Raw genomic sequence first — 25,583 nt, 5'->3', positions numbered from 1 at the left:
TATTGTAAGATAAATGCTTGAAAATTAAACATAATTTTATTAAACAAATTACAGACCAGAGTGCACCTGTATATTAAAAAAATAAAAAAGGCTTACATGGGTAAATTCAAAAGTGTCTTTCTTAAAAGGAATAAATAAATTAATATAATTTATGGAATATTTCTTTACATAAATTGATGGTAATTATATACAGCTATGAATAAATAACATACATATGAATAATTGTTGTATGTAATTATTGTTTATGTTATTGATAAAATTATTGGTTTGTACACATTTCCATTTTTTGTATTGTTTCGTATACCTTTTCCATTTATTATATTCATCCATTAATGTATTGCATGACTTTGTATTAGATTTTTTTATATATAGTTTTTTTTTGTTCTAACATGAAGCACTTTGATTTGCATTTTCTCCTTACATGAAAGGTGCTCTCTATATAAAGTACAATATTTTGTATTATTACATTAACCATTATTATTATTTAGGCTACGGGCTACAGGCTGCCAGAGAGACAACTGGGACACAAAATAAGACTGACGCTGAAACTCCACTTGCAGTATAGTAATCTCCCAGGGGTAGGCTAGTGCTCACTAGATGACTTGACATTGTACAATCCCTGTCCCTCTCAGATGATAACCAGATGCTGGTTCTGCACACACACATGCACATGCACGCACGATCACACACACACACACACACACACACACACACACACACACAAAAACGCAGGCCTGTGTCGATGCAGATGAAATATAAATATTAATTTAGAAACTTCTCAGTAACATCCCAAAATCTGCTGTTTGCAATCTGAACATATCATATGAACAGCAGTCTATTGATGGCATAACAGGGGCAACCCGTATCTTATGATGAGGTCATACACTACGAAGAACACATTTTTCTTTAAACAATGTCAACAAAATCAATTGAAACATAACAATGACAATGTAACAAACAAGTTATGGAACGTATATTGTAGGCTGTTATAACATATAGCCTATTCTATTTCCATAACAACGCATACACGATCGCTCCCTACGAATTCACCATCATAACCCGTAGTACAGACACAGGTAGGCTAAACACTTCTGCAACTTATAATCACACCATTATTAAAATATTTTTTCGGAATAACGACTTAACAACAGTGCTATAATTCGCTACCCATGTTTAATAGTAGCAGGATAGTTTGCGGTTAATTTCAAAGAAGATGAAGGAAATAGACGAAGGTGGCAAAGGATATTTAGAGCAGGCGATTCATCCCGATTTCCGTTATTTTGCTGTGGGAGAATGGACCTTCTCAGTATGGCGTCCGTATGGGCTTCAGGAACCGGGCGACTCTTGCGTGGCGGTGGTGGGGGTTTGTGGCGTGAACGCGCACCGTGATCCTTACGTCACTGAAGCGCCCTGGCTCGCGGAGCTACTGGTAGTGCTGGCAAGAGAGGAAAAAAAGAGAAATAAGTATTATAGTAAAGCACATCCTTTAATGTAGCGGATTGCCTTTGATAACGGTCCGTCCGCAACACAGGAGTACGGCGCCGTGCTTTACCTACAACTGGATAAACGGGATATGTGAGAAGAAGGTAGCTGGCTTACATTTTAAAAAGTGGTTTTCATCATTGTGTTCTTGCAAAGAACAGTCGGACTTGCTGCTGGCTGGGCAGGGAGACCGAGACGTCTTGTCTGCTCCATATGTGTGCAGTCCTGTATAGTCGTTATATTTGTATTGAAAGGAATGGAATTCCGTTTTTATGACATAAGAATATCGTGCTATGTGGCGGTTCGCTTTAGGGAGAACGCTATTAAATCATATGTTAAATACATTGGTAATTGTTGAGGGAACAGGCGATGGAAGGGAAAATATATTGAGAGAAAACCGATCAAGGGTGTCTCCTTTCATCGGTATTTTCCACCAGGTAGTTTGCAATGTTAGCTGGCTACAAATAAAGACGGCTACATTTCCATTTGAAAAGAATCGTCCATTTTTCGCCCCAGCAAGCTAGCTGGCTGTTACTGTCACGTCAGTAGTGGAAGTCGTAATACTGCATTTCCCCCGGTGGGTCGTTATTAATGTGTGTTCATTTGCCAGTGTTTTATCTATGTGTTTAACCCATGACTTGTGGTCTTTTTTGTGCAGTTACGAAATCTGAAACGATAACGAAGCCAATGTAACAATTTACCAACAAATAAGGTAACACAATGGCAAGATAGCTACTATGACAAACAGCTAGCTAACGATAAGAGATCGGGCTGCATTTTTGCAACATGAGCAAGATGTGCAAATTGTTACAAATATGATAGCCACGAAAGCTTGGTCAGTTAGGCAAGCAATCGACTAGCTAATACATGATTCATCAAATGCAACGTATTGTAAAACGTAATTTTTGATCGTTATTTTTATATATTTTCAATATGTAACCAGGTACACCTCGCCAAGAATGACTGTTGCCGCCCATTTAAAAAGGAAGAATTGGATCCTCCCTATTTTCGAATCAAACGGCCTCGTGCCATTTGTCACCTGCTAAATCGTGTAGATTGATAGACTTCATACATTACAATGTCTTCTCTTCTGTCAAGAAATGGCTTCGTAATCAATCGTGTTGGTTGAATTTAAAATTGATAGCAATGGGGGGGTGGGGGGGTTCCCCCTCCCCGCCTACACTTCTAGTGTACATAAGCGTGGGATCTGGGCGAATCTAAGGTTGAATCCGTTGCGATTCTCCACAGGTTGACCAATCAACTATCTTGTTCGGGATATATCGCGCCTGTTCAATGTGGATACAGCCAGTCTCGAACGCTATATCGACAAAGCTGCTTGATATAGAAACTGAACACTTATTTTTTGTTTGCGATGATGACATTCTTGTCTAGACTTCTCGATAACGTAAGAAAATGCTATTTGCTTTCAAAAAGTTATTGAAAAATTATTTGAACTCCTGAATGTCAGATTCACAATAACCAAGGCCCACTCGGCTTGCTGCTAAGATGCTGAATGCCCTCTCCACCAACTTCCTTTGTTTTGCAGATTAAAATCGTTGCTGGTTTAAAATCTAATGCACTGCTTGACTGACAATATATATGCCACCAGAGTAGAAATCCATATATCCTTTTGGGGCAAGCATTGGTCTCGCGCTAACATAAGATTCCGTACAAGATTATCGGTAGTGGTATTCAGGGCTATCAGAAATGGGTGTTCTCAGGTGAACTTTGGTTTGGGCTCTTTGTGATGCGGCCTAGACGATGATGTCAGTCCTGGTGTGTGAGCTCAGGATGTGAGGTAGATTGTGTGGAGGTCTCACCGGTCAGGTAAGCATGCTTGCTCAGGGGTTTAGTTGCGTTAGACTGATATTGGTGGAGTCAAGCTCGTTGGGATTTTGGATTTCTTAAGCTTGTTATTTTTGCAGGGTATTTGCAAAGTAATTTCTGGCCAGAGAGATTTTCTTACAGAAACACCTTGTGCCGCAATGTATTGTTAATGTGTAGACTTTTTTAGATTTATCATTAAAAATATGTTCTATAAAAATGTACATTTTGTAGTGTATGCATATTCAAGAATTCATTAATCTGAATGTGCCAGTATTTACATACAATTCTTAAATGTTGCAACATTTAGGTAATGTGTTTATATTTGCAGGCTATTTTATTTCTGTAAGGGCATCTTGTAGCATGCCTGTAATTTTTTCAAATTATGTCTGTGTTGTATAAATTGCAGCCAGACCTTAGCGAGTAGTACATTTTTAAGCACTCGAAACAAGTGGCTGTTCTTGCACTTGTATGATTTGATGGGTCTAATCACTTAAGCCAAACATCGGACTGTGTGAATAATATTCAGTATGGTTTGCTGTACTTAAATGAGTTTAGATGGCATACCACTCCAGCTGGCTGTGTATATACATCTGAGGATGTGCTTTTGATTTTATCAAGGGCAGTCTGTATCAGCGGCTTGTTTTATCAGCAAACCACTGCCCCCTCCACCCCCCCCTCCTCCGGCATCCCGGAAGCACTTTGGAGTTTGGACACACCTGGTCTGTGTCAAACCGTTTAGAGGAGTGACAGGGAAGCTGGATTTCTTTCTGAAGTGATCAAAGCTGCTTCCTCACCCCTTGTGGTCTCTCTAACCCTGGCTTAGAGGGAGGGAGTCCAGTTTTTTATGATGGGGCCGCAGGCCCACCTGGTTTTGGATGCAACGCCCATCCCAAATTCAACTTGAGAGCCTCTGTGAAACGTGGAATATTTACATTGTTTATGTGATCCACAATCTGATACAGTGATACAGTGGTGCCACTTCTCAGCTTGCATTTTTGTTTGCATTCTATTTGTATTAATATTAATTATTCATATGCTTGGATATTAAGAAGCTTTGCATGTTAAGTACCTTGCTAATGGGTGACTTCACCTGGTAATCACACCTGTGGCTTTTGGGTCGCAGCCCCATGTCCTTAACCACTACAGTATGGCACACTGCTGGTCCTCGGTCAAAGCTTCACAGTCTGGAATTACTGTTCTGGGAATCAGTGTGGGCGTATTTAGCAAAAGGCAGGTTATATTAGAATGAGTACCATACCTTTTTTTAGACAAGTGCGGACATGCAGACTGCATTCTAAGAAAGAATGAACATCTATATATCTGAGCCCCCTCCCTCAGAAAAATCTACTTTTTATAAGAAAGTGTGGATACAGCCTCAGATGAGCACTTGTGCTCACAGTTTGGGGTATGTGGTCTGTGCTCACAGTTTGGGGTATCTGGTCTGTGCTCACAGTTTGGGGTATGTGGTCTGTTAATGGGGTGTAAGGTTCAGGGCAGGCAGCACACTGCGGTGGCGGCTGGCTTTCCCCGCCCCACCTGTATGTGATTGATCTGCGCTCTAAGGCGGCTCCTGACCGGCCCCATGCAGCGATGACCCAGCTGGGAAGAGCAGGGCCGATCCTCAGGGGTTGCGATGTGCTTTCCACACACAGCTGATCTTTTAAGTGACCTAATTAGATCATTCTGGTGGACTGGGTTTGTTGAGTCCTCATCCTCCCACTAGTCGCACATTCAGAAGTCGTGCAGCACAGTTTAAATTAAAAATTCTTTTTTTTTACATTTATCCTGTTAGAAGTGAAAATTAGCCTGTGGGCTTTGGCTGTGACAACCGTCATCTCCTTTTTTAAAAACAGTTTCAGGGAATTTGGAAGCACGCACCACCCCCATATAAAATTTGGTTGTCTTTCTGTTCTGATACTGCATTCTGATGTAATTTCAGCAGAATGGATCGGTGGGAGAGAGGACATGGTTTTTCATCCAAACATGTAAACCTGCCCATGCAGTCTTTGTGTAGTTACACAGAGAAATAATTATGCTTGAATGCTGCATAGCCAGCTATCCAGCACCTGGATATGTCTGCCTTCCAGTGACAAATATATTGATGGAATAATTCTATGTGTTGCGTAAATGCGATGTGTGAACTGAAACTCCTTCTGGAATGTACTCCCCCCCCCCCCCCCTTCCCACAGACACACCTTCTTTCTCTTCTTCACCTGCCCTTTTTTTCCTCTCTTAGCCAAGTCTCCCTCCCTTTGTATCTTTAAGTAGGAGTGACTTTCCGCTTCTCAGAAGAGGAGAAAGCACACTTGGTTGGTACATGGAGTCGGGAGTCACTGACTGCATGATGTGACACAGTCACTACAAGCACTCTTGACAACGACTTCCTGTCAGTCTATCGTCTCGAGCCTTTTCCCTTTCGTCAAGATGGAAATAGCTTTCTCAGCACTGCCGACGTGAGACTTAATAGTTTTTCCTCTTTCTCATAGGGTTTTCTCTCTCTGTCCTTTTTTAATCCTGCCTCCACGTCGTCATATATCGATATATGGAACGTACTGATCTGTAGTGAACATCTAAGCTAAAGTGCTTTCTCTCCGTGGCTTAATTGATGAGTTGATTCACGAGTGTGTGTGTGTGTACATATATATATGAATAACTATTTTTTTTGGAATGACCCTTCCCTCTAAGGGGACCAGTGGACCCAAACCATGTCAGGAAATTGCCTGCCACAGCATAACAGCCACTGGGTCCCCTAACTGTAGGGGTCAAGCATTCAGGCCTGTCCTGTTCTCTTTGTGTACACCACACATGAACTCGCCCACTTGTCAATATTATGATGAAGGATGACTTATCTGACCATACAGTTTTCCCACATCTCTGTAGTCCAGTGCCTATGGTTTTTGCACCACTTAACTCTCAAATGTACATTCACCTTTATAATGAGAGGTTTATGCACTGCAACCCTACTATAATATCCCTCTCTATGTAGCTGTCGACGGACTGTTCTCGCTGAGACAGTCTGATCATGTCCTGCATTGACATTCTCAGTCACCTGAGGAAGAGTTGCTCTTCTGTTTTTTTTTTTACATATCGCTCTAATGCACAAGCATCACGGTCATCTAATTTGCGCTTTCGACCACAATTTCTGACCCGATATACTGATGTCTTTCCCATAGATCTAAATTCAGATGTCACTTTAATCACTGTTTCTATTGAAACACTAGCCAGTTGAGCAGTCTGTGACTAAAGCTTCTGATGTCCGTGCCCCAATAATGAACCCACTTTCAGAGTCACTTAAATCGTTTCCTCTTGCCATCTTGATCCAAAATTGAGGTCAGCTGGGCCTGCTCAGAATTTTTATACCTGTCACAGAGCATGATGGAATGTTAATTGCTTAATTGGTTCATGCAGTACACCTCTATGGAGGCACCTGCATTTGTTCTGTTTCTCCACTCATTTATTCAGGTTTTTCCTTTAATTTGGCATCTGCCTGTAAATGAATTTTAGAAAATTTTCTGAAAACTTTTGAAATAAGACTGCATAATCCAGGGTTTTTTTCATTTATTGTTTTCCACACATCTTCAGTTGTGAATATGTAGGCTATGTGATCTAAAAAAAAAACACATTTCAGACGAGCCGTACATGGATAATTTTGACTCTGAGCTGTAAGTGGAAATGCCACGGTGACATTTTCGCGTGTTTACGTAGTGTGCCTTGGCTGCGTTTTATGTGTCATGTTTTTTTTTCCCCGTCAGTCCTCTTCTCAAAACTTTGGCCTTTGTGTTTCATAGCCTTAGAATTTATTCCCCCACAAAATCACAAAGTCACATGCTGTTTGTGAGGGCTTTATATTGCCAGAAGCATAGATGTTGAATAACAAACAAAAAAAGAAATTCCAGAGGCAGAATCATAATATTTGTTGTCTTTTTGTTGTAGGTTATATGCAGGAAATTTAACTGAATATTTCTGTGCAATGCGTTACAATGGCCTGAGCCTTCCCATGCTTTGCTGGTCGGTGTGTATCTGTTTTCACAGAGGTGATTTGTATTTGGCTGGTAAATTCTGGTTAAGGAGCTGAGGTTGTAGTGCTCTGTGGGGGGATCGGGTTTGGAAATAAATGTTCCATTTGATGGATTTCTTCTGCGCTGCTGGCTGTAGGTTTGGACGCACGCCTCAGCGTACTACTGTAACTTGGAGTCCCTCCACCTCCAAATGCTGACATGCTATTCTGATGCGTAAGCATAGCAAAATCTTTGGTCATTCAAAAACATCGCCCTTTTTCATCGCATTGCCAAATGCCTGTTTGGCTGAAACAAATTTTAAATGCTTGTGAGTGTGCTTGTGAGGGTGTGTGTGAGGGTGCGTGTGAGCGTACTTGTGAGTGTGTGCTTGTGAGTGCGCTTGCGAGTGCGCTTGTAATGATTGTGTGAGTGCTTGGGCACGTGCTAGTGCTTATGCATGTGGGTATAGAGTACATCTATAAATGTGTGCAATCACGAGGAGTAATTTGTTGGACTACAGGAACTGGCATATTCCCAAGGTTGTTTTTTTTATCTTCAGAAAATCTCTTCCAGTGTGATTCATCCTGCAGCTATTGTCCTGCTGGCAAAGTAAGATATCCCTGGTGATGACATCAGAGATGTGTGATTCAGGGATTGGTTAGTTGCGTGGAGTCATCTTGGCCAGTTTGCCTTCGAGGCCTCCTGACTGTCAGGTGTGGCCATTCAGAATATTTGAAATGCTTCGTAATGTGCAGTGACAGTGCCTAGCCTCCTCTCTGCCCACTAACACGCTATTCGGTCCATTTTCCAAAGATCTTCCAAGCACAGAGTCTAGTCCATTCTAGCATTGAAATTCCTCAGATCTGCCCTCACATAGTTGGGGGTGCCAAAAATTTTAGCGATGCATTGGAATGTAAATCCTTGCCGTTTGATGCCACATTCAATTTCAGAGGAAGAAGGAAACAGCAATGCGTACTAGATTAGATGATCAGCGAATATTTTCTTTTATCAGTGTTCTCCGCTAGAAATGATATCAGTATACCAGCGGTCCTTTTTAAAATGCATTGTTTTGTTTTGATAAATGTGCTCAATGTACAGTAGGTGAAAATTCAATTCAATTAAAACAATTCAGCGGCAGGCATGTCAGGCATTTCCAAAATGAAAACATTTATAAAGTGTTTTGGCACACTTGTGTGTACAGGGATTTGAACTCTCCAGGTTATTTGTATGTACATAGTGGTGAGTCACCATTAAAGATATATATTTTGAGATGTGTCAGAGCCAGTTGATGTGACCTTTGAAAAGCAGGCCCTATTGGACGGCGTGTCCCGTTCCTGTTTGATGTTTGCGTCTGGGTGTGCGGGAGACGGACGGCGGCTGCCGTCTGTGTGGCGGGCTGCCAGGGCGGCTGCTCCCGGCGGCGCCGCTGCTCGGGGTGACGGCGGATCCAGTTTCCCCTGTGGCATGGCTGAGGATCATGGGAAAGGCCGGGGCTGACTCACTGCCCTGCTATTCCAGGAGATGTGGCCTCAAAGGAGGGGTGGGCCAGACGGCCAATCACGTCGCGCCTGTGTGTGGCTGATGTTTAATGCTGTGACACCCCCCCTGCCCGTCATTCCCATATCACTCCTCTACAATGCTGTGGTTCCCTTTCTGTATTTTGGGAGGGTGGAGCCAAGGAAGATGCGTAGTTATCTGTTGCTTGTAGCCCCACCCTCATTGCAAGTCATGGCTGCTTTGATTGGCTGTAAGGTGAGAGATAAGGGGATGCTCAGGCAAGGATAGGGCTTTTGTGGGGTTTGGGCCTATGCTGACTGTTGCCTCTTAGCATTACCTCTCACAGACCCGGGTTCATGTTTGCATCCAATTACCCGCCTGCCTGTTTAATTTGAACAGCGGTGTTTTGAATGGAGTGTGGATAATTATTGCCACGCCCCTTGAACCCATACGCTGCCTTGTCTTGCACTACTTCACCATTAGAATGAAAAGCTACAATCACACACACACACACACACGCAAGTACATGTTAAATCTTGTCAGAGAAAATTGTGGTAGCCACCCCCCACCCATACATTGATCCAGGATCATCCGACCCTCACTCAGCCATTAAGTAGAACAATTATTTTTAAAATGTTCCAGGGTCTGCTCTCCAGAGCGTTACCTATTTACACTGACAAACTGCGTTAAACCTGATTATTACACGAGCCCCACATGCTGTGGAAAAAAACCGTTCAGGATCCTCAATCCTTTATTGAAGGGAGTGCTCTAATGATGAAGTCCTAAATAGAACAAATCCCTCAGGAATCTTTCCCAGCCCTTATTAATGGATTATAAATATAGGCTATAGCATATATTAAAAGGCTCATTTTCAAGGCAGGATTTCAATACAGGAAAAATTACAGACATTAGTGGGGTGTTAACCCTGTTGCCCTGGACAAATTCCCCCCCGAATGAATGATCGTGTCATCACTTCTGTCTGGCAGCACGGCTCCTTGCGTTCCATACCCGCTTCGTTTTCCTGGTTACTGCTGCAGTTCGGCTCTCAGCGAACCAGCCTGGTTAAGGGGCAACTAAAAAAAAATAAAGATATTGTATCTGTAATAGAGGCCAGGTATGGCACAGCATTTGACTCTAAATATCCGGGTAGCCAAAGCTGTAAGTGGGGTGAAAAATTATTTTCTGTAAGTGCAAAAATCTCGGTGAGGATCATCTAAAAAAGTGTTGCCTTAGAGATGGGTCACACTGGTACCGAGGCTAGTTCTGTGGTTTTACCACATGGCCACATGAGAGGGAGTGGCCATTTGAAGGAGGTTGTTAGGAGAGACATTGGCCTGTAACTGCATGGGAAAAAGAGAGTGCTTTGATGAGGGATGGGGTTCACGTATTGGATTGCACACTCGTCCTGTGAGTACGCAGGGAGACTGGAAGACAGATGAAAATGTTGTGTGTAAACCTCACCTGCTGTGTGTAAAATGTTTAACGATGGCCGAAGATTAAGATTGGACTGTTGACTCGAGCGGAGGTGAAACCTGAAGCTCGGAGTCTGGTTCCCCCCACTGCCTGGTCTCCCTTCACCCCGCTTCACTGTGGTTTCACTCATAGAACACGGAACATTAGCATGCTAACTGTTCCGCCAATCTAACGGCTTCTTTTTGATCACACAACCAAGAGCTCTCCAGTATTTCACTGGTTTGATAGCTTTCACACATGACATGCACTACTACATGGCAGGAGGCTAAATGTTGTATGAACAAGCCAGGTGAGCTATGATTATTTTAAATCTGTCATAGCTAGTAAGAAAAACATACCAAAGCAAAGCAAGTCCAGTTCTGCGTGCATGATCCGGTAATGTTGCTGCTTTCTTCACATTCACATTGATATGTTACTAGGTCTTGAGCTGGAAAAAAAGCTGGAGAGATTTTCCTGGATTGCAGATTCCCACGATCATTTGCGCATGACCCCTGAACGTTAACGTTCCAGGACGCTGCTGGGTGAGGCGGCATTCGTACCTGTGCAGAAGGCTGTGGCAGGGCGGGGCTGTGGAGCAGCCCAGGTGTGTCTGTGCAGTACAGGGGCAGACATACGTGCAGATTATTTTCCCTGTGATCTGCTCTGACACACTCCTTTAGCCAACAGTGAAACAATGACCCGCCATGCTTTGTGGAACATGACAAGTATTAAGTTGAGCCACTGTAGTTGCGTGTTTTCGGTTTAAAATTAAAAAGCGAGCTGGTATTGTCCAGAACATGACAGGCTCTTAAGAACTGGAATGTTATTAATGTGCAGCACCCCTCTACTAATCATCATTTATTATTTTATCTCTCCCACTCTGAATGTCTTCCTCCCCCTCTCTTCCTTTCCTTTATCCAGTTCTCCCTCTTTCCCACCCTTGTTCCTTCCCTCCTATCTCTCCCTCCCTTTTCTCTTGTGCTCCTCTCCATATTTCTATGTTAGCTTCTCTGCCCACTCGTCCCCCCCCCTCCTCTGTCTCTCCTGTCACCCTCCCCCGGTCCTGGCTTGCAGACTGTGGGTGGAGGATGGCCCTGTTGTGGCTCTTCATGCTGTTGCAGTAATGGTGATGGTGTCAGTACTGATTAGCAATCAGTGCAGCCCTCTCTCTTTCTCTCTCTCTCTGTCTTTTTCATTTGGTTCAGCATTAGTAGCAATTAACAGTTTCCTGAGTGACATTCAGAAGTAATGTTCAGAGAGGTTCACTTTGTACCACGCAGTACTCTATGCTGGCAGAGAAAGGTTTGACTTTTACGTTGGGACACAAGGATAATTTTTCTTTGATAGAGATAATGGTAAATATTTTGTGTCTCCGACTACCAGGATGAAGCCGTAATTTGTTCCCACCCAAGCTGTTACGGTGGCCTGGTTTTGGAGACATCTTGAGAGAATGGGTATCTCACTCCAGCTGGTTAATTGTAGTTAACTGTGGATCATGCAGGCCGTCATAGAGGGGGTTATAGCGCATGCAGAAATGAATGTACAGTAATGTTGTTCAATAGTGTGAGACTGGAAGCAGGGAACTGTGTTGCCGTGGTGAAGCCTTGGTACACTGCATGGGACCCCATCTCATCCTTACTCATAACCTGCAGACAGAACCAGCGTGTTGGCAGCCCGTTATAGAAACATCTGTGCAGGGGGGCTAGGGGTTGAAAACCCCTGATCGTGCACTTCCTGCTGCAAAGCACCCTGGGAAATTGGGAGGGCCAGATCGTGCATCTGCAGCAACACGATAAGGAAGTCTTGCAGGGATGTGCGTGAGCAAGTTTGTGAGAGAAGTAAGGTTTCTGAAAGCTCTGCAGTTAGTCTCCTCTGGCTTTTAAAGTAGCATTATAATAAAAATGGGTTCAGTCTTTAAAAATGTTTTTGAGTGGATTGACGCAGCAGTGCTGTTGGCAGAGACTGCCATTAGACTGTGACTGACTGGAAGTCTGGGTCATTCCACTGAACCGCAGAATAAACTTGTTAATTTACTGTAAATATTTTTGTTCCTTGTACCCTCACACACACACACAAACATGCTCATGCTCAGGTAGATACAGATACTTATTTCAGTATCTTCTGTTGTATCCCCGTTCATATTTTAAATGCTGTTCTTTTCAAGAAACATTATTGTTCCTTCAACACTGAATAATTATTATGGAAGTAGAAATTGCACGTGAAACCTTAAGAAAAGCATGTTACGCTAACACATTGAGGATCGCCTGCACATTATCCTCTCCTCGATTGGCTGGAGGATGCGGAGTGGGTGCTCGGGATGTCAAAAATAGCTGATCGCCCACGGCCGACAAACTAATTAAACTGTTTTAGCCTCCTTGCGTGTTGGCACAGCTGTAGTCCCAGATAACCCTGGGCGACCCCACTCCTCACTCCCGGTGAAGTGCCCTGTGAGGGCCCTGTGGTTGGCCTACCATGGTTCCCCTCCAGCCATCGCCAATCAGGGGCGTGCATGTCACACGCCCATATTCTTGATGCACGTTGGGCTGCTGGGATCTGGTTGTGATGTCACAGCTGCGAAGAGATGGGAGTGGTGACTACAGGGGAAGGGGGCGGGGCTATGGATGAAGCGGTGTGTATTGGGTAATACAGGTTGGCATTTGAGTGACCTACATAGAGAACAGGAAGGGGAGGGGCTCCTCTGCGGGGGTACGCAGGGGCTGCAGGCCGCTGCTGTGTGAAGACCTGTTTGAGGCTTGCGGCGTTGCTCTGGTCCCCTGCCTCTGGATCGCCTGCTGCACTGCGCTTGTGTGTGCGTGTGAGCGTGCATCAAGCAGGTCTGTGTGTGTGTGTGTGTGTGTGTGCACCTGTGTACATATGCATAGGTGTGTGGGTGTGGACGTGTTTGTGTGTGTGTGGGGTGTGTGTGCATTGTGTTCCTCTTGCTGTGAATCTGCCGGACCCAGCAGCGCTGTCCCTGTGTTGTGTAAAGGCAGATTGCCTGTGACAGACGTGTGCGCTGTGTCTGATGAAGCCGCTACAGTTAGCCTGAGGCAGGGAGCTGCAGGGGGAGAGGGGCACCTTTAGTTCAGCCGTCTGCAGAACGATAATTTCACGCGCGCTTTCAAAGGGACTTTGCCCCTGAAAAGTGACATCACCTCACACCTCACAAAAAACCCAAAACTTGCGTGTTTTCATTTTCGTAAGTATAAAAGGAATGCGCAGCTGCTTGATGGGATTCCAAGAGTTTTGCAACCACCTCAGCAGCTGCCTGCTCTGTAGGGCTGTTTTTTTGTTTTTTTCTTGTTTGCTAAGAATTGTTTGGCGATGAGCGTTTACAGATTGCTGACCTTTGGCCGTTGTCTTCCACAGATCACAGAACTGACGTCGGCCTTCTGTAGTCATGGAGTGACCGGATCTTCTCCCCAGTCAGCACACTTGCCACGTTAAAGCCTCCTGAAAACCTCCTCTTTGAACATGAAATCCTCCATTCTGTCGTTCAGCTAAAGCAGACTCAGAGAAGAGGGTGAAAATCAAGAGCACAGGAAATTCACGGGTATACTACCAAGGGAATAAATACATATCCTTGTCTTTTTTAGTTTTTTTTTTCTTCTTCTTTTTGTTCATTTTCCGTTTCCACGGGAACAAAGGTAGGGTGTCCACCCCCCCCTCGAGTCCGCCACCATGTATGGCAGCGCCCGCTCCGTGGGCAAGATGGAGGGGAACCACAGCGGGGGCAGTAACCAGAGCCCCGGGCGCTCCCCGCGTCTGCCCCGCTCGCCCCGCCTGGGGCACCGCCGCACCAACAGCACGGGGGGCAGCGGGGCGGGGGCCGGCGGGGCCGGCGGCAAGACGCTCTCCATGGAGAACATCCAGTCGCTCAACGCCGCCTACGCCACCTCCGGGCCCATGTACCTGAGCGACAACGAGGTGGTGGCGGCCCCCGACCTGCCCAAGAGCACCATGACGCTGGGCCGGTCCGGCGGGCGGCTCCCCTACGGCGTGCGGGCGGCCGTCATGGGCAGCAGCCCCAACATCGCCACCAGCACCCCGGGCTCGGTGCCCAGCGACGCCATCGCCTTCGGGGACCACCACATGCCCTCCAGCCTGGCGTCCACCGTGCCCCACTCCCTGCGCCAGGCCCGGGACAACACCATCATGGACCTGCAGGCGCAGCTGAAGGAGGTGCTGCGGGAGAACGAGCTCCTGCGCAAGGAGGTGGACGTGAAGGAGAGCAAGCTCAGCTCCTCCATGAACTCCATCAAGACCTTCTGGAGCCCCGAGCTGAAGAAGGAGCGCGCTCTGCGCAAGGACGAGGTCTCCAAGATCGCCGTGTGGAAGGAGCAGTACCGCGTGGTGCAGGACGAGACCCAGGTGAGCGGGCGCGGCTTTGGGCCGGGGGAGGGGCTGTATTTTTGGGGTTTATGGCTTGGCTGTTCGGTGAGTAGCAGAGTTGCAGGTAAAATGCGGGTACTTCTGCACTTCTTCTTAGATTTCGGTGGTGAGGGTAGGGTCCGTGGCCTGCTTTTGGGGGCGTGAGCCTCATCAGCAGTAAATTCTTAAAGGTCTGCCACACTCTGTTGGCAAACGTGCAGGTCACAGGACAAGGAGGGCATCATAATTAACTCACAGTCTGCTTCAACCATTATTTCTTTTGGACACGATTATCTAGATTGATGTACAAGAGACCATCGCAACATGCTGTGCATTTATGGCATGGGCACAGAAAATGGAGTCTCAAGCTGAAAACTCAAGCTGTTAGTATATAAGCATACAGTCTGAAGCGCCATATACACTGTGCTTAAACTGACCATGAAGGCAAACACATCCATACCTCACAGCATTGACACATTGCCTGATAATTATTTATGGAAGCAACATTACCGGTCTGTCGCCATGCTAATGTACCTGTAAGGCCCAAGTCATGTGTGAGAATAACATTATCATGTATCACGTTAGCATGCGTGTCATTCTCAACAAAGCTTTATCACAGAAACCTCATATCCTGTTAATATTAAGTGCACTTATTGCCTAGCAGTGGTCTGTAAAAGCAGCATTACCTTATATCATACTAACTCGCACTGTACTAAAAAGGTTTACAGCTTATTTATAGAGCCCTTATCGTGGCAATCATAACACTGAGGCAGCTGCTGATCATCCCAATGGGCCGAACTGCAGGGCGTTTACATTGCATGGAGATCAGTGTTTCACTGTTTACATTTGCAGTTCATATTTATGAGCGTGGGACACATCTGAACTATGCTTATCCATCTCATATGCCTGCATGTGCTCCCGTATTTCCTATGTCGGAGGTTATGTGTGGCGCAGGAGGAGGTGCCCTAGGAGGTGCTTCTTGGTATTGGAGGAGGTGTTGTGCATTACTGTAGGTTGGTGCTATGTGGTGCTGGAGGAGGTGCCTCGTGAAAGTAAATGAGGTCTACGGTTTGGTGGAGGTGCTCTGTGGTGCTACGGAGTCTGTGTGTACTAGGAGGTTCAGAGGTGTGAGAGTTTGTGTTTACTGCGCAGTCGCAGGAGGTTCGTGTGTACTACAGGAGGTCCTGCAGGAGGTTGTCTTTTACAGGAGTGCTGCAGGTTCTGGCTACGGTCGCAGGAGGTTCTGTGTTGTACTCAGGAGTCCTGCAGGAGGTCTGTTGCTCAGGGGGTCCGCGGAGGTTCTGTGTTGTACTACAGGAGTGTGCGAGGTCTGTGTGTACTCCAGGGTCGCAGGAGGTTTGTGTTGTTCTGCAGGAGGTTCTGTGTTGTTCTGCAGGAGGTTCTGTGTTGTACTCCAGGAGGTGCTGCAGGAGGTTTTGTGTTGTTCTGCAGGAGGTTTTGTGTTGTGCTGCAGGAGGTTCTGTGTTGTACTCCAGGAGGTTCTGCAGGAGAGCGGGTGCATGGAGACCTGTGGCTCTTCCTGCCCTGAGTGTGCTTCGCATAGGAAAGGGCACACAGCTGGTTCTCATCTCCCCAGTGGCTGATTAAACTTCATCTCTATTAAGCCTTTTTTTAATATTACCCTTTTTAACTCATGATGAGGGCCCCTGGGGTGCCTTTGAGCCTGGGCGGGGGTCCCCTGATCTAAACCCCTGACTCACTGGAAGGAGTCTGAAAGCCGGTTCAGCTGAACAGTACGTCAAGTTCTCCTGTGTCCATGTGCACCCCAGCTGGACTGGGCGGGGACATGCTGTCTCTGATGTGTTAATTTTTGATACTTTTGAATTAATTACATTTTATGTTATTATGCATCACTGCAACAAATTTTGGAGGGACGCACCAGTGCACCGTTCTACGCTTTAATGCGGACAGGGTGGGCCGGTTGACCTCCAGTGGCATAGCCAGCGTGGGATAGCGGTCAGTTTTCCTTACAGAAATTCAGTGCAATCCCGAATCACCACAACCACCATTATGGCCCTGCCCACACGATAGCCAATGAGAAAAGACCTGACTGAGGTCTCATGGTGACAGACAGAAGTGCTGAGTGAGCACGTTAAATGATAATCCTCTTATTTTAGTGTATGCTCGTGGTTCAGAGATCAAAACGGCAGTTAGTTTAATGGCTGTAGATACTCTGTATAATACCTTTTTGTGTTAGAGAAATTGATATAAAGATGGTATCTCTGGCAAACATGCAGAAGCTGTCTGAATGAGGCTGTCTTGGATTGAAGCGTTCGGTATCTGTCATATTTAGAAAAAAGAAACGGTTGGATTATGGATAGAGTTTAAAGACCTCAAGAACTCATTTACTTTGAAAAGCCCTCTAAGTATTTTTTTATTTTATTATTTTGTTGTTTTTCTTTTCCTGTGTATTGGTTTTTGTAATCTTCGCTCAAGGGCATTTCACATGAAGGACAAACCTGGTAATTGGTGCTGGAAATAGCTTTGTTTAGAGCAGATATGCTAGAATAAAAGCAGATGCAGAAAACTGCATCCACTCTCAACATGATGTCTCTTGGAGTATTAGTACAGTGCAGTTGTTTGTTTGGCCGTCCATTTGGCTAGCTCATGAATTCTTTGGTAAATTAATTCTGAGCAGGAAGTCCTCCACGCTCCTTATCCACAAAACGTGTCAAATATATGTAGAACCCATTCTTGTAGTTTGACCAATAACCATTTGCTGTTATATAAACAGAAAAAAGATTTGTGTTTGATTGAAATGGGCATTTACAAATATAGGCCTAATCAAATGTAGAAATAGGCAATGCATGATTGTAATGGGATGTGGTACCCTTCCATTTGCAATTACTATTTTGGTTATTCCATTTTCATGGCAAACAAGCTTGTTTTGAGCTGTGCATTTGCATGTTGGGAACTGTAGTTCAGTTGGGGAAACTGGATCACCTGTCTAGGTGGCAGATAAATATTTAGCATTCAACCAGTGTGAAACCAAACATATTTTTTGCGCCTCGTTTTTAACCTAAAGGAGACGTCAGAAGGAGACATAGGGGTGTCCTTACGCTGTGTATCTGTGTGTGTGTGTGTGTGTGTGGGTATGTGTGTGTGTGTGTCTGTGTGTGTGTGTGTGTGGGTATGTGTGTGTGTGTGTCTGTGTGTGCATGCGTGTTTGTGTGTTGGCCCAAGCAGGGACTTCAGTTAGCAGGAATTTGATCATTAGCTTTCAATTTGCTAAAAAATAGGCTTCCTTGGAAAGATCTTGAAGATTTAATTATGAAACTTGTCCTTTTTTACAGTTCTATTTGCATAATTGTTCTTCTGTATTTTATATAGCACAATTCTCCAAGCCCATTGCTAATGCTCAAGACCTCTTGCATTAAGACATAAGACTGTTACAGGAGTGCACTTTAAAGAGCAAAGGCATTAATGACAAACAGTGGAATTTCTTCAGTGGGTAAAGTCAAAGGGAAGCCCTTTCATATTGATGGTTTTTCAGCGCGCTCTGAAAAGCAGACAGGGGTTTTACAATTTCGGTCTCAGGAGAGAGGCCGTCCTGCTGTGCGCTGTTATAAGAAGCCGCTTCACTCAACAGAATGCGGCCTAAAACAAATCCACATATTTTAGCGTTTTTGCCCATAAAAGGGCACGCCACGAAAAACACCAAACTCTGCTTGTTTTATTTTTTTTGTTTTATCCAAAGAAGCGGTTGAGTGATTTCATGATTGAATAAAACCACCGCAAGGTTCTCCCGAAGAGCAGATCCCACAGACTTAACGTAGACAGGTCAGTGTGTATTTGGTTGCCATTGTTGTAGGCAGTTGGCATATTTCAAAAGTAAACATTTGGAATCCCACCAATCGCAGTGTTGAGGCTTGAGGGTAGACAAAGGTCAGACCGCTGACCTCAGGTGGCTTGCTAAGCCGGAGTTGAGAGCAGGGCGCACCTGACGCAAGTTTCCTTATCAGTCTGCTGATACTGTTCTGTTGTCATTTGGCCTATTCAACTGTTTTCCATAGTCAGAAACGTATTTATTCATCCACTGTTACAGCTTTGTCACTGTGTTGGGTTTCCTTTGCGTAATACTGCATCTCCAGAGAGGACAGGGAAGCCTCCTCAGCACCTGATGTGTTCGGTCTCCTGACTGCTGATTGGAAGGTGTGAGAGAAGGCCGGGCACACGTCTGGCAGGAAGACAAGCGCCAAAACGAACTGTTATTAAAAAGGAGCCTTCCCATTTCACAGCACACACAATACGGCCTGTACGCCTGGCTGTGTGCTCAGACCTGCCTCTCACAGATGATTTTTGGAAACTTGCTCTCACCCCTGGGTCACTGCCCGTGTAAAGGCCTGTATGCTGGTGTGAAGGGCCTGAGGAACAGTGCTGCTTTCCGGAACATTCTCCTGCGTATCTCCCCCCCTCCCCCCAGTTGGCTTGGCTGGGGAAGGACTTGAGTCTGGATTACAGGGGAAACCAAAGCACTGTGGAAACTATGTTAATGCAGCTAGTACTGCACCTCTGCTTGTCTGCAATCCCCACGCTAGTAGCAGCTGCCATGTGGACCTGCTGGGGTGTGTGAGGAGCTGGCCTTGCTTTGTGAGGAGGCTTGAGGTGGGGATAGATGGGTGGGGGTGTGGGGGGGGGGGGGTGTTCTCTGGGAAACCACTACCTCTGGCATTTAGTGGCCATAGAGGAGCCAGATACTGTGGCTCTAAGGGCAGTTTTGGAGCTGGCTGTGTAGCCTTTGTTAGGTTTCTTTTGGGGGGAAATGTCCCTGCCAGGCCTACCGCTTTGTTGCTTCTGCTGTCTGGCAGTCTGGCACAGCGCCCCCCCCCCCCCATGTCTGGACTTAAAAGGATCCCGGCCTGCAGGCAAGGTTATAAAATGGTAGCGAGGGAGTGGAGGACGGAGGAAGAGGGGGAGAGGCCAGGAGACCAGCCCTCCCTCAGTTCGGGAGTACAGACTGTCCCGTCTTAATGAGAGGCCTTTCTGAAAGCCTTCCGCCGCCGGCCCGGCTGATCTGCCCCGGCGAGGGGGGCGGAGAGGGGGGCGTCTGAGGTAAGGCCACCGCTCGGCCGGGGTGGCGGATGTTCAGACCTGCTAAAGGCGGCGGCTCTTCAGGTCATTCGAACCCCGGCCGGCCTCAAAGGAGCAGCTGCCCTCGGTGACCGTGATAATCCAATCAGGGCGATTTGCTCGTCTGGCCGCGCCCTCTCCTGCACCGGCCAGCCCGGCTGCTTTTGGAAACGTTTTTGTTCTAATTTCATCTCGTTCAGCTTTTACAGAAACGTGTGAGAAAGACGACAGCCCCAGGTTTGGGTGTACTGACCCACCCCGGGAGCAGGGAGCGTGGGGAAGGTGGGCGGGGTCTGTGCCCGTGTCCTCCCTGTGTGCTGTAGAGCTCCACGTCTCCCTGGTGTTGTAGTTTATCGGGACGCCCCCCCCCCCCCCCCCAGGTGTGGGGGCTCTGCCAGGTTCGTCGTGTTTGGGCGTGAAGGGAAGGAGCCGGAGGTGGGGTGCGGTTTCCTGCCGCGCCGCGGCCTGCGAGGGCCGGGCCCCGCCCCTCTGCGCATTTCTCCCTGAGGAGGCGGAGACTCCGCGTCAATGCGGCCTTTCATTGGGTGCTGCAGGAGGAACAGTCCGCTCATTCACATGCTGTCCCGCCTCCGCACAAACACAGTCTTCCTGCATTTGTGTGTGTGTGTGTGTGTGTATGTATGTGTGTATGTGTGTGAGTATAGGCATGTGAGTGTGAGCGTGAGTGTGTTTTCTCCGTGCCTGTGTGTAGGTGCATGTATTTGAGGCTGGCTTGTTTGGGGCCAGGCCCCGCCGGTGCCGGTACACAAGTCAATAAGTGCATTAAAGGAGGAGCGTCCGTCTGCAGCGCTGGCGGGAGTGGCAGCCGGTGGCAGCGCTGGCAGGAGTGGCAGCCGGTGGCAGCGCTGGCAGGAGCGGCAGCTGGTGGCAGCGCTGGCGTGGAATGGGATGTTATGGTTTCTTAATTGCGCGGCGCGGGGCAGGAATGCACAAACAGGGCGGGGCTTCTATTTTTAACCCGCTGCGTAGCGGCACCGAGCAGGGAAGGCAGTGCGGAGGCCGAACTGGCCGCTCGTCTCCCGGGGGCTGCTATTGTTGCGGGCGGCTGACAGGAACCTCTGTTTATTGTGCCGGAGTCGCTCTCCCCCTGACATACCGCACTGTGTGTTACACAGAGCGAGCCGGAGTGGGGACGTCTCTCATAGCGTGCCTGCGCATAAGAGCCCGTCTGTGACGCTGGCTTTTCTTATTTCATCCGGGTTAAGTAGAATATATCAGTGGGCTTTTAATGTCAATCTGAAAATAAGTCAATAAATAAAAAAAGGATCTCAACCTCGACCCGTTCCGGCGGGCTGTTATCTGTTCTTAGCAGTCTGGCGGTTTTGTAGACGCCCGACTCCCTGGAAGGACCCTTCTGCCTGTGAGGCGCGGAGACGGGACGGGGGCCTCGCTGGAGGTACTTTGGCACGTTCGCCGCGCATTCCTCTGAAGAGCGGCGGTGCAGAGTGTGTACGCACGGGGAGAGCCGAGCGCTGCCTGCGCGCGTGTGTGTGTGTGTGTGTGTGTGTGTGTGTGTGTGTGTGTGTGTGTGTGTGTGTGTGCGCGTGTGTGCTTTCTGCTCTCTGGGCCTCCTCTAGCTCAGCCTGATTTAGGAAATCACAGCCGACTAATGAGGTTAAATGAACAGTGAGGAGAACAAAGGACGTAAACTCAAGAAAACAAAAAGCCCACCCCCCTCTCTCCAGACTGCTCACGATGTGGAAACCGCCTCTCCAGCTCGGGCGGAGGGAGGAACTGCTGGAATGCGAGTTGGACCGTTCTCAGCGGAACGCCAAAGCGCCCAGCACTTAACTCTTGTTTTGTTTGGTTTTTTTTGGGAGTGGAGCTGTTGGTTGAATTCCACTTTCTCCAGTGACGCAGACCTTTCTAACGTGCTTCAGCCGGAGTTTTCCGGAAAGGAAAGTGGCGCATTTCAGTCTCAGCCAGACGCTCCGAACTCGGCGGGTTACCTGCGTGCTCTGCATCGGGGCCAGATATACATCTGTGCGGGTCTGAGTGTGTGCTTCTGAGCGTGTGCTTTGAGAGTGTGGTTTGAGAGTGTGCTTTTGAGCATGTGCTGCTGAGTGCGTGCTTCTGAGTGTATGCTTCTGAGCGTGCGCTTCTGAGCGTGTGGGCCTCTCCGTGTGTGTTTGCAGTGTTCTTGCTGGAGTTAGAGGGGGGTGCTGGGCTTGCAGCTCCAGTCAGATGAGCCTTCTGGAAAGCGAGAGGCTGGGGGTCTGCATGTGCGCACATTTGGGCCCAATACCCCATATTTTACCTTCATGCATCTTTATACATCTGCCCTAGCTTAGCATTTATTGCCCTGTGAAAATCTTTCTTTTTTCCTCACCTATAAGAATTATATATATATTTCTTCTGTTTGATGATATCCTTCCAAAGACCATCAACACCACTGAAATAAAACACTGCACTTGTTGCATGTTCTGTTATAACAGCTACAGGCTGCAGTAGTTTTGCCATATGCTAGGCTAGGTTTTAGTGAAGGGTGAGTACTGATGATGACCCTGCTTGTGAACTGGGTGTCAGGCTCAGGGAGTCTGGGTTTAGTTTCTCTGGATGACTTGCAGAAGAGAGGCAGCGGTTGACGTTGAAAGCCCCCCCCCTTTTCTCTCTGCTGGCTGGATTCTCATGTGGGCTACTGTTACTACAGGAAGCCTGCCTGTAAGGAAGAGGGGGTGGGGCGGGGCGGGGCGGGGCAGTGAGGCCCCCGTACCGCAGGCCGGGGGCAGTTTGGGATCCCCGGGGGGACGCTGGGGGGGCGTGCAGGAAGAGAGCTTTCCATGGTCGCAGGGGAGCGGGTTAACGGCAGCATGGCGGCTCACCCTCCTTCAAACAGGAAAGGAATGGAATGAATGGAATTAGAGGGGGAGGGGTCCTCCTGGACCTCTTCACTCCTGCAGCGTGACATGGCGACCCCAGGCGCTCTGACAGGCCGCCATTGGTCATTTCCCCCCCCCCCCCATTTTGCATTATTTGTGCGTCGTCCCCAACCTTGCCGTGGAGGCCCAGGGACCCCCAGGGGCTCTCAGGGGCCCTCAGGGGCCCAGCCTTATTTGCCAGCCTGTTTGAAGCCGGATCTCCAGCTCCTGTGTTTGATCCAAAGTGTTCTTTTAAACTCTGGTTTTTTTGTGCAGTCCGCTGAATTGAAGTGAGTTTTTGTGGCTATATGGAAATGCATTTAAGTTTGAAATAAAAAAACCCTGAAAGCTAGTAGTGCGTGTGGCCGGTAGTCTAATTGCCGCAGTTATATGTACTGCTCGTTTTTTATGCAAAACTGACAAACTGACATACCCCCCCAGAGACAAAAATGTTTGCGTAGGTAACTGCCAAACCAAAGCTGTGTGTCTTGCTCACCTCTGTGATTTTTGGCCCTAAAATTTCTGTCCCCCAGTTGGCAGGAGGAAGCCCCTGTCCTGGGCGATGGGGTGCTGCCCGTGCCCTTGCCCAGTGCTATCGCTAGGCTGGTAGAGGGGAGACAAAATGTGCCATTTTGGGATGGAAGCATCATGGCTTCAGATCCAGGCATTCAGCAGTTCCCCATGGTTAAGTGTGTGTGTGTGATCTCTGTGGGGCTGCACACGTTTAATTCACATTACACTGAGCCAGTCGTATTTTATGCTGTGTAAGGTCTGGAAAACCTGAGCAGGCCTACTCTGTGACTGTTAGTCATGCGTGTGGAAAATACCACTGGGCTAGTTTAAACCGCCAGTTTAAATGGACAGAAATATTTTTGTCAATTTAAAGAGAAAGAGAATGAAACTGGGGGAAACTAATTAAAATGTCTTTTCCCTTTTCCTTTTGGCTCAAACTGTAAGAAGAGCCACACACAGTGATATGAGCAGAAAGTGGGAGGAGAGAAAGTATGAGAGAGAGAGCAAGAGAAGGAGGGAGGGAGTGAGAACAAGAGAGGGTGTGAGTCGGCTGGAGAAAGTGAGGAAGAGCCAGAGATGGAAGGAGAGATTGCGTGAGGGAGAGGCTGTGAGATGGGGAGGGAGGGAGGGAGAGGGGGAGAGAGCAGGAGGGAGAAAAGGATGGTGAAAGGGAGGAAGAGAGGGACAGAGAGAGGGCAGGTCCATAGACTGGGATCAGTATTCTCATCTGCCTCCAAACTGTTTACCCAGGGCTGCTCAAACACACGGGTCTGTTTGCAGAATTCTCTGGGAGCATTAGAATCCGCAGCTGTTGCCAATTCGGCCTCCGGGCCAGCCCCGCCCCCTCCAGCCCCCCCCCCCCCCCGCCCTCTCTCACTTCCTGCCACGGGGCGCGATAGAGCGAAAGGGCCGAGCTGTCCTTTTCCCCGGCGTCTGGACTCGCTGACCCCCGACCCCCACCAGCGCCGGCCCCATTGTCGCCCGGCAGCGCCGCTGAATGGACGGGGGCGGGGGGGCGGGGGCGGGGGGGGGGCTCTGACAGATGGCGGGCATACGGGAGCGCACAGGTGTGTGTTTGATGCGTGTCCACGTGCATGAGCTCGGACAGACCCTCCACGGGAGTCTGTGCACTGTTACAGAGCATAACGGGGAGCCTTTTTTTTTTTTAGGAGTCTGGCTGGGGGTTAATTTAGTCTTTTATTTGTGATGTCAGAAGGTGTTAAGCGGAATATTCCACTCTGCGTGACTGAGAAAAATAAATGAAGGCATTATCAGTTACCCGTCATATCAAGCCGGAAAATTAATCTGTAATTTCATAACAATTAGTGAAATGTGTCACTTTAATGATGCTTTTCAAAGGCGCAGTCAGCATCGGTGGAAACATGCAGGAGAAGCATGCGCTTATCAGTTATCTCTGCTGAAAGAAAACCCATCAGGACGTTTGGAACGTAAATCTTGAGCCTTCAGTCCGTGCCTTAAAAACATGTTTTTGCACACTGGAATAGCCCTTACTCAGGGAATGTCTTACCCTGGGGACGCACAATTCGCTGAGCGCTGCAAGTTGTGAATCGGCATCACTTTCACTTCAAAATGGATGGCCGGCCTGCCCGGGGTTATTTGTAACATGGCAATCTTTAAACCTCTCAGTGGTATTAAAGGTGTCACCTCTGGGGACCCTGGTGATGAGATTTTTCTGTTGTTGTCTCGACTCTGTCTTTTATTCCCCTGAACCTTGTTGACAAATCCCTAGCAACCGCAGAGTGCACGGTTACCGCTCTCTCCTTCCCGACTCCGGATCTCTCCCCCCCCCCACCCCCCCCCCCCCCCCCCACAGGCCCCGCCCCTCAGCGTGAGAGCTTTTCCCACATCCTGCCTGGCATTGGCTGCAGCTGAAGGGTGGTAGTGGATGGGGATAGGAGAGGAAAAGGTTTGAGCACCCCATCCTGGGAGAAGAGGATGGTGAGGGGGATTGTGGGTGGGGGTGTGTTGGGAACCAGATGGCCGTGGGCCTGGCCGGGGATGGAGCCAGCGAGCGAGCGAGCCGAGCGGTCAGCTGGTCCCGCCCATCGCGCGGTGTTCTACTGCCAGTGCTCTCCGTCTTCACCTTGAGTTCACTCTCTTCCTGTTCCTTAACGAGCTCACGCACGCAGTTACGCACTGACTGACAGCTTCTGTTAGGAATACGGGCATGTAGAGCCAGCCGGCTGAAAGCTCAGCTTTGCTGATGAAGGTTTCCTGCTGAAACATTTTCTTTTTAGCCACCTTTTCATAAAAAGCAAGAAGTGCTGCTTTACAAAAAAAAATATATATTTTTTCATTCATCCATTCTGTATATTTTTTACATAAATTTAAATTGCACACATTGTTTTTGTTTGTGAGCATTGTTAAGAAACTGAGCTGGGTTTGTTCCTTTTGAAATGACCGAACGGGGAGAACGGTCTGTGGGATCCGTGTCGTCGCGCGTTACAGATTG

At 47.6% G+C, this 25,583-nt stretch overlaps 1 protein-coding gene and 1 long non-coding RNA gene across 13 annotated transcripts in view; one reads left to right on the top strand and one right to left on the bottom strand.

The window, feature by feature from the left end:
* Positions 1–1,154: 1,154 nt before the first annotated feature.
* Positions 1,155–2,713, bottom strand: LOC135259252 (uncharacterized). Of its 2 annotated transcripts, none has more exons than XR_010331223.1 (2): positions 2,522–2,713; positions 1,155–1,435 (listed from the first exon to the last, which is right to left on the bottom strand). It is a non-coding gene; the product is annotated as an uncharacterized LOC135259252 (long non-coding RNA). The 2 variants fall into 2 exon arrangements; XR_010331222.1 differs by lacking the exon at positions 2,522–2,713 and adding an exon at positions 1,600–2,397.
* The window catches only part of LOC135259249 (ELKS/Rab6-interacting/CAST family member 1-like), a 218,688-nt gene continuing 194,487 nt past the window's right edge, over positions 1,383–25,583 (top strand). For 3 of the 11 annotated variants that reach the window (XM_064343388.1, XM_064343387.1, XM_064343392.1), the window contains exons 1-2: positions 1,387–1,586; positions 13,626–14,627. In XM_064343388.1, coding sequence (XP_064199458.1) covers positions 13,938–14,627 — 690 coding nt within the window. In that variant the 5' untranslated portion in view covers positions 1,387–1,586; positions 13,626–13,937. Of the gene's footprint in view, positions 1,587–13,625; positions 14,628–25,583 lie in introns of all 11 variants that reach the window. The other 8 variants (XM_064343384.1, XM_064343391.1, XM_064343386.1 and 5 more) reach the window with 5 other exon arrangements.

This window comes from Anguilla rostrata, chromosome 7 (genome assembly GCF_018555375.3).
Source record: "Anguilla rostrata isolate EN2019 chromosome 7, ASM1855537v3, whole genome shotgun sequence".
Classification (NCBI taxonomy): Eukaryota; Metazoa; Chordata; class Actinopteri; order Anguilliformes; family Anguillidae; genus Anguilla; species Anguilla rostrata.
Note: the sequence above shows the minus strand (reverse complement) of the source record. Positions and strands in the feature narration are given on the sequence as shown.